The sequence below is a fragment of the Urocitellus parryii genome, chromosome 8, assembly GCF_045843805.1.
Source record: "Urocitellus parryii isolate mUroPar1 chromosome 8, mUroPar1.hap1, whole genome shotgun sequence".
Taxonomy (NCBI): Eukaryota; Metazoa; Chordata; class Mammalia; order Rodentia; family Sciuridae; genus Urocitellus; species Urocitellus parryii.
In genome coordinates this window covers 47,022,327-47,040,703 of record NC_135538.1, presented here as the reverse complement: position 1 = coordinate 47,040,703, position 18,377 = coordinate 47,022,327, and the positions used below count along the sequence as shown (strand labels likewise).

At 36.1% G+C, this 18,377-nt stretch overlaps 1 protein-coding gene across 1 annotated transcript in view; it reads right to left on the bottom strand.

Annotated features, from left to right (window-relative positions):
• The window catches only part of Frk (fyn related Src family tyrosine kinase), a 96,330-nt gene extending 79,066 nt beyond the window's left edge, over positions 1-17,264 (bottom strand). Inside the window, exon 1 of the mRNA XM_026414991.2 lies at positions 16,894-17,264. Within this exon, the coding sequence (XP_026270776.1) occupies positions 16,894-17,264 (371 nt within the window). The remainder of the gene's footprint in view (positions 1-16,893) is intronic.
• Positions 17,265-18,377: the final 1,113 nt, after the last annotated feature.

Genomic DNA, 18,377 nt, shown 5'->3' with positions numbered 1-18,377 from the left:
TCCCTACAGCAGCCTTTGGTTTTACCAACTTGCCTATATAGCCAATTTCCATTGGCAAACATAAAAGATTTCTTGTCTCACTCCCAAGTTTGTTTAACCCTATGTGCCAAATTTACAGGTCAATTCATTTTTAGGTCCCTAAAATCACTTGGTTTTATCTCTATCCAACAAGTTTCTGTATTTCTTTATGAAAGATAACCTACAACAAAGTTTCACAGGTAACTTGGATGGTATCAAGGAGACATAATGCAGGAAGAAATGGGTTTAACTGACTTTCAGTAATAATGATTAGCATTATATCTCCTTCACTTTGGACCCAGCAATAAAGCATGAATTGAAAAGCTGAGATCGGGTGATCGTCTCCTTAATACAAATGCTTCAGAACACAAATGCAAAAACCCCAGGGATATTTTTTAAAATATAGTTAAAATAATGTAAGCACAGAATCATGAACTTCCTGAATGCCTACATTCGTCTGACTTACTTCCATAGTTAACACACTATCCCTGACTAACCGTAACCCTAATCCTCAACTGTAAACCAATGCATGCTATCATCTGCTCACCAATCCCTCTTCTCATTTTCTGTAGTTCCTAGTGTAATCTCACCGTATCTACTTTCCTTGAACATTAATTTATTTCCTTTTATTTTTATTTATACTTCTGTTAAACAGAAGTATGTGTATTCTCACACTTTTTCTAATGTCTGTTTTAAAAGTTGAGAAAAAGTGCCTTTTTTAAAAAATTTACATCGTAAGCCATTATGTCCCCTCCTGTCCTTTGTCTCTATTTTTTCTTCACACTTTTTTGTCTTTTCTAATGTACCTGGGTCTCATTCAGGGTTAAAAGCCCTTCTCAGAATACTTTCCTGCCTCACTTTACAGATCAAGAGAGGGCTAGAATGATCCCAGCAGCTCACTCAGGAGACTGAGGCTGGAGGGCCGCAAGTTCAAAGCTGGCCTCAGTAACTTAGCAAGGTACTGAGAAACTCAATGAGACCCTGTCTCTAGATAAAATATTTTTAAAGGGCTGGGTATGTGGCTCAGTGGTTAAGCACCCCTGGGTTCAATTCCAGTTACCAAAAAAATGAATCCTGTGCACATGTACACACACATAGACGAGGAGAAAGGGCAAAGATGTGCCCTGATGGAATTGAGAAGCAATGAAATAAACAAGGTAAGAGGCAGAATATAAGTATCCCAACCAAGCTCAGAAAGACAATTTTTGAAAATGTATTTTTGATTAGTGAGTGTACAGATTAAAATGTAAAATTGTTTTTTCTTTATAATTTAGGGTTTCAAAAGTGTAACATACATCTAGACTAATCATTAGTATTTACATGTTTAGTTGATTACAATACAGACCCCTAGAAAAACTCAATATATGTTCTAAGAAAAGAAATTTTAAAAAGAAAAATAAAAAGAGCCAGGTAGAGCTCAGTAGTAGAGTACTCCTGGGTTCAACTCCCAGCACTACACAAACAAAACAAAACAAAAACAAACAGGAGTTTAGAAAGAGAAGAGAATGAAAAGAGGAAAACAACAGACTTAAGGTCAAATGCGGTCATTATGACAAAGCTTTTAACTGGACTCTGAGCTTCCTGGCAGCTAAGAAGGAAGAAAACTGTGGTGTGCGATAAATTATTAGTATCTGCTATAAGGAAACAAATCAACTTTTCAAGAGGAACAAACTTTAACCTTTTGCTGACACTAATTTGAAAATACAGGTTCTTCTACGTTCTAAACATGATTTCTTTTAGAATATCATAAAACCTATAATTCCTTGTCTGAAAATGTCATATAAATTTTATGTGCAATTTCAGAGTGTTCATGGACAATCTCAAGCATATTTTTGAAACTATAGGAGACCATGGTCCACAGGTTAAGGGGTAGAGAAGTTTTAAAAGTAAATAATGACATCAGAAATTGGAAAAGTCATCATCAGTTTTTATCTCTATTTAGGTTAGAAGCAGAATATTAAAGGATAATTCTGTGAAAACAATTTTGTGCCAGTCACATGGTGCATGCCAGTAATTCCACTGATTTGGGAGGCTGAGGCAGGAGGATCGAAAGTTTCAGGTCAGCCTTGGTAACTTAGGGAGACCCTCAGCAACTTAGCGAGACCCTGTCTCTAAGTAAAAATATATAAAGGACTGGGGATGGGTTCAATCCCAAAAAGAAAAGAAAAGAATATTGTAAGATAGAACAAACCATGAACTACATATGCTTATATCTGACCCCTTATGACCAACATACTTACTAACCTTTGTTTTTTATGGAATAAGAGACTTCTTAAAAAAAAAAAGTTGTTGCTTTTTGTTTCTTTGTTTGTTTTGATGTGCTAATTTAATCCAAGGCCTTACATATTTTAGACAAGCACCCTATTCCTGAGCTACATTCCCAGTCCCGACTTCTTAGAATTTCTTTAAATAATGAAGACTAAATAATAAGAACTTTAAATAATAAGGACTAGCTCAGTGGTGAGGTATCTGCCTAGCATGCACAGGCTCTGGGTTCAATACCCAGTACCAACAAAAAAAAAAGGTATACAGAAGTATAGAATTTACAATACTCAGATGAGAAAATCAAACAGCAACCTTACATTCCCTTACTTTGTAGTGTACTAACATGCATGCCAAAACAATATATTATTTGGTTTTCCCTGTTGAGGGACTTTAGTCTCTACAACTATTTTTTCACTCTAAATTATGCTTCCAAAGTACATCCATACTTTTGCATGTCATTCAATTCATTATTTTCACTCTTGTATAATATTCCATTAAATGCATGAACCACAAATTATTCCTCTTTCATTAGTGGACATTTGGACTAACTCCCGTCTTTTTCTATTATGAACTGAGTTACTATGAGTGTTTTCTGGGAAGAAGGTTTTACTCTAAGGATGGACCTAGAGGAGGAACTCAAAGGTTCATTGTTAGTAATAATTTAATTCTTTGGCTAGCCAGTTGTAGGGATGTTCATTAACCATTATAATTCAGAATTTACTAAAATTTATACAGATTCTTTGTATTTACCAAATATATTTTTAAAAGATAAATTTTTTAAAAATTATTGATATACTAGAATATTTTATAAGACTAAAAAATTTTAGAAATGGACATTAAGTCTTCAAAAAATAGTCGGAATTTTACTAAAGAGCAAAATCTTCAAAAGTGAAAAGTTATCTATTGGGGTTCTTTAGTCTCCACTAACAGTCATGAAACTATTTTGCTTTCCATCATTCTACCAGGACCTGCTAAGTCAATAACATGAATTTTTATTTTTCTAAACTACTAGTTCCCTGAGTCAGACTTTTGATAAGAGATCACAGAGTTCAAAGTGATTCAGCATCAAAACCAATATCTGCCTGTTTTGGTATCAACTATTACATAACCCAAATACAAGTTACTGAGTCAGTTTTGTATTGTTTTTATCTGAAACATCACTGTCGTTGCTGTATTATAATAGCCTGAGGCTAAACAGAGGAATATTCTGTAACTATAGTATATCAGAGGAGAAAACTTAGGGCTTTCCTAACCCACTCCCCAGGGGTTTTCCAGAAAGTGCAGAGACCAGGGTATTTATGTTGTATATAAAAGATTCCTCACATAGGTGGATCAGAGTGCATTATTTTTGTTTCACAAAATAGTGTTACTAGAATACCATAGAAAGGAAATTTTTTAAACATAGATGCAAAATATATAGTTAACTATTGAAGTACTTTTAAAGAACAATTAGGCTGATTTAGTATTTTCAAACAAATTCTGATCCATATGCCTCCTTAATCTGCTGTTCTATATCTGATCTGTGAACTTTCCTTCACAGATAAATTTCTTTAAAGTAACCTATATTTACTGCCTCTCTAAGACTTAGGACTGGGTTCACTTTTCCCACAGCATGACCCCCAAATCTAATAGTTGAGTACCTAGGAGAAAAACTGATGAATTTTAAAAAATAATTTTGGGAAGATCAGACCCACAAAATTAGAAATGAACCCTAAACCTTTTCTCAACATACCTCAATTTTCAAATGCTGGATATCCAGTGATGACGAATGCCTACCTACTTTGACACCCTAGAGAGGATGAAACATTTTTTCAAATCCTAATCAGATCCAATCCTTTCAGACCCTGCAGACTCTGCTTAGAAGTGGAGGCAGCTGGGCTCCACTGTCCTTTGGCCTTGGGTTCCCCTCAGCTCTCGTTCTCAGGGTGAACCTAACTCTATGTGTGACCCCTATCATACAATACATCATCTAGGACCCAACTCAGTCTAAACTTCTCAGTGCAGAGTCCTGGATAGAAAAGCCAGTTCCTCTTTACAGCACTTTATCTTTATTGCATGCCTTGACCTACCATTACTTTATGAAATTGTTTTTCAGTCTCCCCAATAATCCTCCAAAAAGCCAACAATCCTTTCTCTTCTTCATTACCTTGATCTTTCTGACCCCAAACCACCATCTTGATTTTTTTTTTTTTTTTTTTTTGTGGTGGTGCTGCAGATTGAACCCAGGGCCTTGTACATGAGAGGCAGGCATTCTACCAACTGAGCTATATCCCCAAATCCTTTATATTCAATTTTCTTAATTTAAAAAGATGCTTTTTTTCCTTCTACTTTTATTAATTCTTCATTGTTTCCTGTCCAGACTGTTCTTTCTTATATTAGGTTTTGCTGCATACTGTTTAGCTAATTCACAAATCTAAAGGCTTAGGACTTTGAGACAGGCTCCACTGATCTTAGCGGGATTAATCATGAATCTTTGGTCAGCTGGGACCAATCAGGCCTCTCATCCTTCTGGAGGTTAGTTTGAGTTTTTTTCATGGTAGCTGCAGAATTCCAAGAGCAGTGAGAGAGCAAACCACAACATGCAAGTACTTTCCAAGGAAGTCTCTGCTTTTGTCACAATTGCTACCATGCCCTTCATCAAAACAAGTAAATTCATCAAGCTGATTGTCAATATGGCAGGAGACTACCCAAGAGTGGGGACACAAGGAGGCAGGAACAAAGGGAGTCATGCCACAACCTACACATCACTTATACTCAGCTAAACTATGGGCATTTCTAAAGAAATGCCTCCTTCTCCTGTGTTTTTAGACTCTGCTGCTATGGTTCTTGTAATCTTCAAGAAGTCTACAATGTTCCATTGTTTATATATTCCTGTTACATCTATAAAGCACCTCTCTGTGAATGACTTCAGAATCCATCCTTACAGAATAGACTTGTTCCTTTGTCTTGACTTTTGTGTTTCTAAATTTCTCCTGGACATTTTCATTGAGATGTCCTATTTACAACTTCAAATTTTGACATGCCTAAAAATTGAATGCATTTTTTCCCTTTCTGCTTTAACTGTTCCTTCCATCCCCATAAAAAATTACTGTGCGAAATGACTATTTCTGCTAACGCTGCACCTGGTGCCAAATCACATATTTTTCTATTCCAGTCACTTTCTCTTTTTCTTCATCTAATTTATAGTTTTGCCTCTACTATTTACCAGATAAGAATACTCTAGAATCTATTTAATTTTAGTTTCCATTTTCCAACCCTAAAAATAGTGATAAGAAAACTTGCCATACAGAGCTATTATAAAGATTAAATTAGTTTTGTGTGCTTAGCATATTGAAGATATTCAAAAATATTAGTTATTTCCTTTCCTCTTAAGTCTTCTTGTCTTTATTCATGAGATTGTTCACCTCCATACCCTTCATTTTTTTAACTGACACAAATCAAAATTAAGCTCTAATGACCTTCCACCAAGGAGTTTACTTACTTTCAGCCTCCACATTTGCCAGTGAGGATAATAACATCTATCTATCTCATTGGGTTGTTGTGAGATACACAAGACATGCAAATGGAGTTCTTTATATGGTGGGTAACACAATAAATAGTAAGTCTTCAAATGCTAATTATTACAATCTGTTGTTCTGCTAACAATAAACCAAAATCATAGGAAAACATGTTCATTCCTTCTGCAAAGATTAGAAAATGCTTCTAAGAAGAGGATCATGTTAGCTAAACACTGAAAAAAGGGTACAATTTCCCCCCAAGTCAAGACTGATCTCTCCTACTTCTGCACATTTATTCTCATATTTGTTTCTTCATTTAAGCATTAAGTAATTATTTTTTCAAGTGTGTACTCCATGACAGTTTGTGCCACTCTTGTACACTGATCAGCATCTGTCCATGCTGAGAGAAAGATGAGCAGCCCCTGGCATCAGGGAGCTGGCCAGGTACTATGGTCAGGCCTCAGCGTTCCCTGTTGAATGAACTATTTCATAGAACATCAACATCAGACAAGACCACCCTGTGACCATGATGTATCAAGTCAAAAACATGATCGTATCACTCCAGAATCATGTTTGAACATCCACAAAAAATGAACATTGTCCAACCACAAAAATGACCAAACATCTATCTATCTTGACAAACCTGAATGACTGCTATTTCAGCACCAGTTACAGCATCAATCTACTACTAGTCTTTCCTTCTTCTCAAAAACATTTATTGATACCCAATCATATATTTATCTTCCTTTCTTGACAGCATTGATCCAGAGCAAACCCCCGCTTGCTTCAACTCTCCCCAAAATCACACCCTCAAACTTCTAAATCCTTTCTAACATCCTCTTACAGAAATGATCCACTCTTCTCCATGGTGTGTGTTCTTCTCTGCAACAAGTAATGTACCACTACAGACGTGGTGTTGGTGGTCTTTTGTTGAAGGGCATTGACATAACATTCTTATTTTTTTCAGTCTTACCTCCAGGGATTGCAAAATTCTCTACAGAGGAAACACCATCTTATTAATTTTTTATAACTCCCATGATGGAAAAACAATGCCTTTAATAAAGTGAGAGGATACAAAAAGTTTGTTGAATGCATACATGAATCTCTTAGAACTTCTTTTCTTCAATCATCAGAAGTGCCAAAAAGACTTAGGGAAATCATTCTGAGTCCTGTTACTCAGAGGAATAACAGGCTCCTTAGAGGAATGACTCCTGGGCAATGACTTGGCAGTCAGCACAGTGCTGGGGCTTGCAGGATGGTGTCTTGGTCTGTCATAATTGGCTAATATTCAGAAATGGCAAAAAAGACATATGTGAGGTTAGGATAGCATTACAGTGACCTTAAGAACCATATGGGATTCTTCCAAATCATCCAAATCAAGCTGCCAATGCAGTATGCAACATTTCTGTTAAAGAAAATATTTGTGATAAGATTCTAAATTCCTTAAAAATTATACACATAAAATATATTATGTATACCTTACATAAATAAAGTTCAAAAGTTTATAGTAATTGCCATTTCTTGAGTTGCATTGTCATGTTACTCTCAAAATGCCACAGAAATCATAAAAAAAAGATCTAACTGAGAAATGTAGCCTAAATGTAAAAGCACTATAAAATATGCCAAGTAAGTTTTTAAAAAGAAGACCTTCATAAAAACATTAAAGACTAACATGCAAATTAACTCAATTTTTAAATAGAAAAACATCTAAAAAAAACTTTTGTTGAAAAAAAATGACACTACAGAAAGATTCTGACAAAGGATAGTCTATTAAGCATATGAATTTAGCCAAATAAGCAATAAGGTGGGCAATATGGATCACGTGATTTATATTTGCATCTATGCATTTTAGCAAAATTCTTCTATTACATTAATCTTCAAAGAAACAGCCACATAAACTAATACTAAAGTTGCAGGCTTTGGGAAATAGCTGTAAGGAGCCCTGAAATATCATTAAAGCTGCTATTAATCTGCACAACTACCTTCCCCAGGGAAAGCAACCCAATGCTTTCAATGCTAAGAAGTGCTAAGAACCCCCATTAAAAATGGGAGCCACAAAATACTGCAGAGAAATTAGCAGCTAATTAGAAAGAAAATTAGCAAAAAGAAGATATAATTATTTTGTTTGATAAGGTTTAGGAATGTAACAGTGAAAAATCTATTAATATTCAGTAAACTTTCAGTATATATTAGCTGAAAAGTATTTCATATACATAATAATTTTAAATTATGTATGTCAACCATAAAAACTGAAATAAGTCTGGTCCCAAAACGTTAATTTTATAAATTGGGTTTGGGTTTTCTGTCCATTTTAAATGCTCTGGCCAGTAATTCCTCGACTTTGAATGTAACCATTATATGGTTTTAAATGTGTTCATGTGATATTTAGATGCCATTTTCATGAGATTTACAATCTGTTGCTGGCTTGATATTCATTCTACATTATAACGAATATCTGAATCAGTCTATGAATTTCGTATTTTTATCCCAGGGGTATACTAGAGCAACTGATTTCTGGGATCCTGGAATTATGCTACTATTAATGCAATTCTAAACAAAAATTAAAGTATGAACAATTCATTGAGAGAAGAATGGATAACAGTCTGTGCCTTTAATGTAGTTTTCCTGGTATTAAAAAGCAACTGAAAGAGAAAAAGTTAAAAAAAAAAAAGAGGGGGGTGGTACTCTGACAGCTGCTTTTTAAAAGACCTGAGATTTGGAGCGATCATTCGTTTAATTATCCATTTACCCAACCAATGTTTATTATGCTTAGCATCACTCTAAGCTCAGGGGGTAGGCAATGGCTCCCCTTCCCATCACTCACATCCAAAGCTCCTAGTCTGACCAAAAACAAATTAATAATATTGACAAAGCATGCTAAAAGGCTCCAAGCAGGAACACCTAATCTAGACTAGAATTCTCAGAAAGGCCTGGGATGGGAGGGACAAAAAAAGGCGAGTCCTAAATAATGAGTTAGAGCTGGTTAGGGAAAGTAGAGGAAGGAGAGGATTGCAGTCAGACAGAATAGACCATGGGAAGGCCAAGTCTGCTGGTGACAGCATGGAACTTTCAAAGACAGAAAAGATGCTCAGAACAGGAGACCAGCCCAGGGAAAGAATATCAGGAGCTTGGACTAGAATGGAGATGTACAAAGAATGATCCATTTATATAGGTGAAGGAAAAGCTGCTGACTAAATAATAATATACAATATTTACAAATTTCGTATGTATCGGGTTCTCTGCTCTGCACCCTTTCTGCACAGCATCTCATTAATGTCCTACAACGATCAGGTGAGATAGATGTCATAATAATTTCTATTTCCCAGAAGAGAAACTACTCAAGATCAGATAGTTAAGTGATAACAGAGACAAATTCAGTTCCAGAATCTTTGAGTCCTTATACTGTGTCTTTAAAGCATACCACACTACATGTCAAAAAGAACAACCAGCATATTATTTCTATTAAAACTCTATACCACTAACATTTGGACTGTTAAAATATCTACTGGAAGAACCTAAAAGTAGCTCTAGTTTTTATTTACCATGTAAATTCTCAGTGTAGTACTGATAGTTGGAAAATCCAAAGGGAATTTTTTTTTGAGCTGACAACCAGTTAGTTAATTGAGGCAAAGAATTGTTTGTTGATTTTTCTGCCTTGGGAACACAAGACAAATTAAAGTGCATAGTACATAGTAGGTTCTAAAGAAAAAAAAAAGTTAGTCATGCTTCACTGTATAGAAGATTGTGTCTACTTTGACAATATTATTTTGGTGAGATGCTTAAGTATTATTTGTCAAAAGGGAACATCAAGATAAATGAACAGAGACACTCCATGTACTTAACTGAATTTACTTGCATCAAAACAAGCCCATTCAAATCCAATAGAATCTTTTGTGTTTTCAAAGAGTAAATTCAATCAAGGTGGAATTTAGGTTTTAATCTTTAAGACTACAGTTCAGTAGTTAATGATTTATTTTACTTTCACAAGATTTTTTTTCCATTGTTTGTTGAAACCTAAAAAATCAATACTTTTACTAAAGAGAGAGTGGTTCTGAATGAAATATCGCAATTGAAATTTTTATAGTATTATCACCTTTATTACATTTCCTAGAAAAGATGATTCCCAGCTCATTTTTATGATTCCATACTATGGTGTTTCATTGCTTCTCAAAGGTATTTTTGAAATACAGGTAATCAAGTTTTATTGCCATTACTTTTAAATGCTATTAACTAAACTTTAACTTTGATATCAACGTATCTCAATTTGTTCCTCTTTTTCTGACTTTTCCTTTTTTTCAATGGCTTAAACAAAAGACGTTTTTTCATAGTTCAGGAGACTTTGTCATTTTTTATACAGTTTATTTTAATTTAGTAGTTAACTATAATTTTGTGTCAAAGTGGTGACAATTTATATAAAATTTCATTAGGTAACTAATTGAGGTAAATAGTTTTATTAACATAAACATTGTATGGTAATATTAACATGAAAAATTATACAATATTATACCTGAGATGAAAGTCTGTATTAAATTAATTATTTTAGCAACATATTTTTATATTATTATTTAACATCTTGATAAATGGTTCATAATGACAACTTGATGGAGAGAGTAGAATACCTCATAATCCTATAGGTAATACTGTCATTTAATAATAGATGCTTTTAATTAAACTCATGGCATCTAAACATGCTCTTGAGAAATTTTAATTATAAATTCTAAAATCTCATCTTGGATTTATCCAAAACATTTGATTTGATAAAAAGCAATATGTATATTTTACATATATATATATGAGGATTTAAATATATTTTATCTTAGAGAAGAACTGAAAATGCATTATTTTCATGTCAACACATGTGCTTTTATTATTCCTTGAAAAAAAAAACACCAAGGTAAAGAAACAGTCTGGATAAAGAACCACTGTGGGATGATAAAGAACCACTTTCTAGTGACTTAACTACTCAAAGTAGATAAAAATCCATTATGTAAGATTGACTTAGGAATATTTTGATACCTCTCTCTTCTTTCTTTCTTTCTTGTTTTATAATAGTAATTTTAATTTTTAAGCCATATTATTTCTTTTTCACTAATTTGACATTCAAAACCTGGATTCACATCCCAGCTAAGAAAGAAACTGACATCTAGGTAAAAAATGATTAGGAGCCTTGTATATAATTAGTATTTGATAATTATTAATTCTTCAATATTTAAATTACCAAGCAGGAAAACCTTACTAGGTTCTAAAACGAAGATGTAAGAATCTTCAGAGCATAGACTACTGCATTTCACCATGTACTTTCTTCAAGCCAGGCAATGGCAGTGACCTTAGATGATACAAAATCTTAAATCTTGTCTAACACACTAAAGAGAAGGAAAATATTCTCTAAACGAAGAGAGAAATTTCATTACCTTTGTACTTATTAACATTCTAATCTTTTTAGCCCATAAACTACCAACATAATTATAAGTTACAAATATTTACTCTTGCTTTCTTTTTCAAGGCAGCCCCTAGAATCCTGAGCAGGTAAAGAATCAAAAATAATTGAGGAGAAGAAAAAAACTTTCTACTTTGTTTCTTCCTTTGCTAAAGTGCTTTCTTTGCTAAAGTGCTAACAAGACATACAAAGACACCATTGTATCCGTGGCTCCTCCAGGCTTCGGATACACAAAGGTAGGCCATCCTCAAGTTAGTGGGGGACAGAACTTCATAGCCTTTACAGTTTCAGATGCAGTGCTGAGACACTTCTGAACATAAAGCCACATTAGGCAAGTAACAAAACAAAGACTGATTCCTCGACTTTGCTGAGTCATTCACCTAGCACCATACCTGGCTCATGGAATGGACAGAGAGCACAATTGTGGACTCTCCAGCAGGAGCATACACAAGAATACAACACAGAAAGAGATGGAGCTTAATTAAAATACAAGATTTAGATATTACTCTATTGATTCATTGTCCCCCTCACTCCACCACCCCCTCTCCCTCCATGGTGCTGGGAATCAAACCCAGGGCCTCATGCACAACAGACAAGTCCTCTATCACTGAGCTACACTCCAAGCTCAGATTTTATTTTTTATGAAAACCTAATTTATGCCTTTAAGAAGCTTATGGAGTAGAACTGGAGCAGTGTATTTCACTGTTGTTACCGTAACAAGAATCTTCCACCCTCAAAGGAAATTCAAATTGTTTATGCTAACTGCTACCCCTTGGCCTATGTGGTCAAGTGGGTGAAGCAAAAACCATCAGCTGCTGTTTTTTGTGCTTCTCTCCACACTCCCCTCCCACCAGTCCTCTCTCCAGGAGACTAAGGGACTTCATCTCTGACCCTAGTTCAGACACAGACAACAGCTAAGGCACAACTAAATGTAAAGATGGCCTTAGCCTAAGCAACTTCATTTAAAAACTCCAGTGTGAAACCTGAAGTCTAACCAGGCATGCCTAAGGAGCCTTCCAGTATGGCCCTCAAGTACAAACAAGTCACTAATCCCCACCCTGATAAACTCAGAATGAAGTCAATGGTATGTTGTCCTAACTCTGATAAAAGCAAGAAACAAGAAAATCAGGGTGGGGACCACCAGCTGAATGACATCACTGAGAAATCCCACAGCAGCTGATAGGGATTGATAGGGATTGAAAGGGTGGTCAGAAGCCCCAAAATTTAGTATAAATGATGGAACAAATGAACAGACTTTCAGCCAACCGACACTGATGCACACAAGCCTGAGCACCTGAGGAGGACCTAGACTGACATCCCAATTCGTATCATCTGCCTGATCCTCTGCATTGTTCTCACCACTCTCAAACTCTATAGCAGCCTCTTGACTCTGGTGAGAAAAGGACTTCTCCCTATGACCCACCTCCTCAGCCAGCTGTCAGCTCTACCCCAGGAGAAGTCTGCCTAGGTCCCTGATCTGATCACCACAGTCTGAGTGAGTGTGCATCTACTGGACTTGGATCCTAAGGCTTGAGACTTTTGATCTGACACTTGAGCTTAGCATGCAGAGGGAATGTCTGTCATGAGCCTGTCATAATTAAGTGTGTCTACAGTGCTTAGAATTAATCTAGAATTGTTTGCTGTGAATTGATTGTGTCTATTGTAGTGTCTAGCATTAAGGCTTGTCATTTTCTTGATTAAGAACCTTAATAACCTATAGAGTGAAATTATATTGAGTGATTTGAGTGAATAAAGTATTGAAAAGGGCAGAAACATGTGGACATTCTTTATTCCTCCCCCTCGACTGCATAAGTCACACCTTTTGCCCATCATGACACTAAGCAAGTGGGCAAACAACTTTTTAAACTAGTTATGGATAAATGATGCTACATTATTGCTGATCATTTTGTTTTTCATCAATATATTGCAATGCTTGAATTTCTTACATTAAAACTAGAAAAACGTGAAGCCATTTTTCTTGACTTCAAGATTCATATGTAATTTCCATTTCATTATTTTCTGGGTTAACTTTATATCTTGAAAAACACTAAATATTATATTTAAAGAGAGCTCTGTGGGGCTGGGGTTGTGGCTCAGTGGTAGAATGTTCACCTAGCACATGCAAGGCCCTGGGTTCAAGCCTCAGCACCACATAAAAATAAATAAATAAAATAAAGTTATTGTATCCAACTACAACTAAAAAGATAAATATTTTTAAAAAGAGAGAAAGCTCTGAGTAAAAAGGCCCCGAGAGTAATGTTCATGAGGGATTTCATTTTGAAGATGTAGGGGAAAAAATCTATAAAAGGTTGTATGAATAAGTTCAAATTGAAGATAAGATAAATGCAGTAATGGTTCTTTACAGAGACAAAATTATTTAAGAATTGAGCTTTTATATCACTTAATGTAAGATACTCAGAAAAGTTACAGCCTTTCTAAGAGGAATAGTCATCAATTAGTAAATTGGTTTCTTTTATCAATAGACTAGCTCTTTTGTCAACATCTCTACTTTCAAGTACTAAAAAAGAAAAGAATTTGACAAACCAAGCTGATTTACCCTGGCACTAATAACTCCTGAAGTACTTGCACTAAATTTCTTACTTATGCAAGTCAAGAATAAAGATATAAACAGTTGGGCAGGGTGGCAAACACAGGCAGGAGATCACAAGTTTGAGGCCAGGCTCAGCAACTTATCAAGACCCTGTCTCAAAATAAAAAATAAAAAAGGCTGGGAATGTAGCATCCCTGGGTTCAGTAGCCAGTACCAGAACAAAAAGACATAAACATATGAACACTAATATACACTGCATTACACTGTTCTAATTAGAAATTAGATGATCCAACTTTCATTGGCTTCCCATTACCTACCCATCTCACATGTATGAATATAAACAATAATCTTCCCTTAGTAATATTTACTGAGCTCAGTAAACCACATGAACTTTCACAGTGTTCATAAGTAAAAATGAATTATAGTTTGAAAAAAACACACTAAAGATATTAAAGTAAGTTATTTTTGTATGATTCCTTCCATAATACAGCACTGGGCAGGCCTCTTGAGACACTCCTTCTGATGACTGCTAAGTTAAAATCACTTCTCTTTGTGGCTCTGTGGTAGAGAGCATGCGTAGGCCTTGGGTTCAATCCCAAGAATTCCCCCAACACACACACACACACACACATACACACACACACACACACACACACACACACACACACACACATCCCACATCATTTCATTTGAAATGGAGTAGAATTCAAGAGGCTGCAGCTACTTGCCCTAAAAGTATTAAAGAAATTTAGCCAAATGGTGGCAAAGACCTCCAGAAGTAATCTGGGTTCAAAGGTGAGGCCTCTATGTGCACTTAGAAGGAAACAAGTGGGCTGTCCTGGGCTGAAAGCAGAATGGTAGCATTTTCTGGATCTTATTCCAGTAGGTATAGTGATTCCAAGGAGGCTCACTGCAGAGATCTGAGCTGGCAATGACAGATGGAAACACTGCTGAGAACCGATTTCAAGTCGAAAGGTCAGGAGTTATGTACAGAGGGAAAAAGAGTATTCTTGGCTACAGATGGCCCATGAGAATCAAAAAATAGCCACAATACTTTAGCTGCTTTATTTTGTGCTTGTAGGCAAAGACCATCTAAATTAATAAGGACACTACTCATGCCTTTTACCCAGTGCATGATCACCTTTGGATTGCTTATCTTGAGTCTGTCAGCCTGCTTTCTTCAGTATTAAGAATGAATGTTTGATAGAATAAGAGTTGTGTTTCCAAGACAGATGTGGTGGCCCACACCTGTAATTTCAACTTGTGAGGTAGAAGGATCACAAGTTCAAGGCCAACCTGAGCAATTTAGCAAGACTTTGTCTCAAGATAAAATAAAAAGGGCTGGGATGTAGCACAGTGGTAGAGCACCCATGGGTTCAATCCCCAGTACCAAAATATATATATAAAATAAAATAAAAGAGTTTGTGTTCCCAAATAATCAGAAAATTCAGAAATCTAGGCAACTCTAGAGACTTTACAGATGAGGAGATGGAGGCATTACACAGTTAAATGAACTGAATATTCAATTTATTTAAACCTAGCAGATTATAAATTCAAGGCACTAAATATTAACATTATGGTATTTTTCTAATATGTTACACCGAATATAAAATATGCATAGAGCCATTTATTACATAGAAATCATGTGACAATAAAAACATATAAGTAAACATTTCACGGATAAGAAAATATATTTCTTGTAGATCATTATAGAAAATAAATGTTCACACAGGTGATTTTTCTCATTTAAGAACTAATCAATTCCATTCATCAAAAGTACAAATTCAATTCATTTCTATTTAGGTATAAATTAAAACCTTTTATAAGCTCTTGATGTTGAAAAGACTCTCAAAAATCATCAAACCACCTTTCATATTAGGATATATGAATTTGGAAACTAACAATAATGTTCCCTGGCCTATCATCTTATTCCCTGGGACAGTAAGAGACGTTGCAAACCACATAAAAATAAAAAAAATATTTATATGAGATCATGAGTGAATCCCCAGGATTCTTCCATTAAAGAATCATTCTATAAAATGAGTACATTTCATGAAAGACATTCTCAGTCTTGAATTTCATTGAAACCAGGTAGCAATAAGACTGGGGCCCACAACAGTCTCCACTTGCTCTCAATTCACCAGACCCCATATATCCATCATCAAGACTGCAGTTTATCCAACTATCAGCTGATAGTTGTGTATTCAACTATCAGCAGTAGCTGACTCTTCCCCACTCATCATATCCACTACCGTTCCTCCTGGTGGTTGGATAGATGGATGTATGGATGGATGCGTGGAACGAACAAGTACATAAAATTTTGCTGCTTTGTTGCACTATAATTCATAGGACTTATTCAAATACCCAGATAAAGTCTTTTTATTTTTTTTTCCAGGATAAAATCTTTATCTACTCTTTCAGAGAAATGTTCTCTTTATTTTTCTTGTTAAACTTTAGTAACTCTCTGTACCTCGCCAATGTTTAATCATCATATCCAAAAGATATCATAATTTGAGTCACATACTTCAGAATCTGGGAATTCAAAGAAAAAATGTCTCTGTCATGATTTTAGTGGGAAAAAAATAGAATTATATAAAAGTCACCTTCTATGTTGATTAGCCTATGTGTGTGACTACTAAGAATGAAAAAGATTAGAATTCATGTTAGGATGTCATGTATGACTTAAAAGAACAAATAATTTTTTTTTAAAAAAAAGAATCATGTTAGGACTTGATATATGCTTCAAAAGTCAAAACAAAAACAAAAGAGAGCTGAACTTTAGATTTTAAAGGATGGTTTAAGAGAGTCTTATGGTTTACCTGCAAATGAAATATATTTCTGTTTTTAAAGTGACCGCTGGCTTATTTCCTGTTTCTGTTGATGGAAGTGCACCTGGCCCATGGGTATGCATACTGTAATCAAAGTCATTTCAGCAACAATTACCTGCAAGTTTCACACTGACTTTGCAAAAAGAAAGGTATGTTTCAACTAATGGTTTTTACCAGCACTTCCATGCCCTCTCTATGCAACTCTGGAGAATAGGAGGTTGAAGATAGGTAGGAAGGAAAACTCAGTACCCAGCCCTCAGAGAGTTAACATATAAAGTGTAGGTCTGTACTACTCACGGCTCTGCTTGTAGGCTCCTGTCTTCGGCCACGTAGTTAGAAGGAATATAGCCCTGCAGTTGCTGGCCGGAGCCATCTGCCCTTTTCTCCAAGTGTCTGGCCAGCCACCAGCCTTCATGGGAATTGTCCAGGACTTGGAGTTTGTCACCTGCACGGAAACTGAGGTCCTCTGCTGTCCGAGCTTGATAATCAAACAGAGCCACAAAGTAGTGCCTCTGGCTTCTCTTGGGTTCATGTTTCACAGTCTGAGGAGCTTCAGGGGGACAGTGGGCCCCTGGATTCTCAATTACCACCGACTTGTCTGCCTCCTGGGACACACAGGGGAGACAGGGTTCCAAGTGTGCCCGGAGCCTCAAACAGATATTGCCCATGGTGTCCTGGTTAGGAGAGGGGGAGAGGGCCTTCCCTCTCCCCGTCGTCTCCACAGATCCACTTTCTCTTCTCTTCTTCTCCAGGTAACTTTGAAATCAGCTCCAACTCACCATACTTTGGAGAGTGTGCTAAGTCCTGTTTCAGAGCAATCCCCACAGATCTGGTTGCAGCCAGCCCTGCCTGGGGAGATTCACCTCCTGGTTTTCTTCAGCTGTAGCTGCTGCCCCAGAGCAAAATCAAGTGGGAATTGGGCAGTTGTTCAGGGGGAAAATGCCTCTTCTTCCTGTCTGCTCAGGAATCCCACAACAAAATAAAAGTAAATTAAAAGGACTTTGAATAAATATCTGAGAGCAGAAAGAGCCACCTTGCCCTTTGTCTAAAGAAAAAAGTTAGCAAGAGAAAGATACTATTTCCAGGTAAAATCTCCATGTCTCACCTGTGCCACAGCCCTTTCCAGGCTTCAAGTGTGCTCCTGTGGTTCCACCCGTCCTGATCCTGACTTTTCTTTTCTGTTTTGCTAATGAATAACCAACAGACAGAAACTATTGCCTTTAACATCCTGAGCTATGTACAGACTGTAATAATTTCTCCTTACTTCCTGGTTTCTTCTGTGATTTAAATGGGATTCCCGTCCCAGTTACCCCTCCCTTCTCACACACCCAGGATAGGCCAGCCCCCTTACCAGGGAGCCAAATTCCTTTCATTTTATCCCAGAGAAACAGGCTAGCACAGGTAGCCTGTGTTTTGCTATATTCCCAGCGCAGAAATCAGGGCAGAGGATTTTTTTTTCCACCACAAATATGAGTAGAATTGTTTTGCAACCACTAGGGGAAATAAAAAAGGCAAATCAGAGTGTTCAGATATTTGTTGCCAGACACAGGGCAATTGAGAAGGAACCACTGAGTCCCTACCCTTTTTTTTTTTTTTTTAAACCACCAGGAATAGATTTTAATGGCCTTAAAGTATATTCACAGTCTGGAAAAGTAAGAGAGCAGATGACTAAAACTCTGAGAACCTGAAACACTGTTTTTTCCCACAGAGACATTTGATTTCCCATCCTTCACATACTATTTCTGAAACACACACACACACACACACACACACACACACAT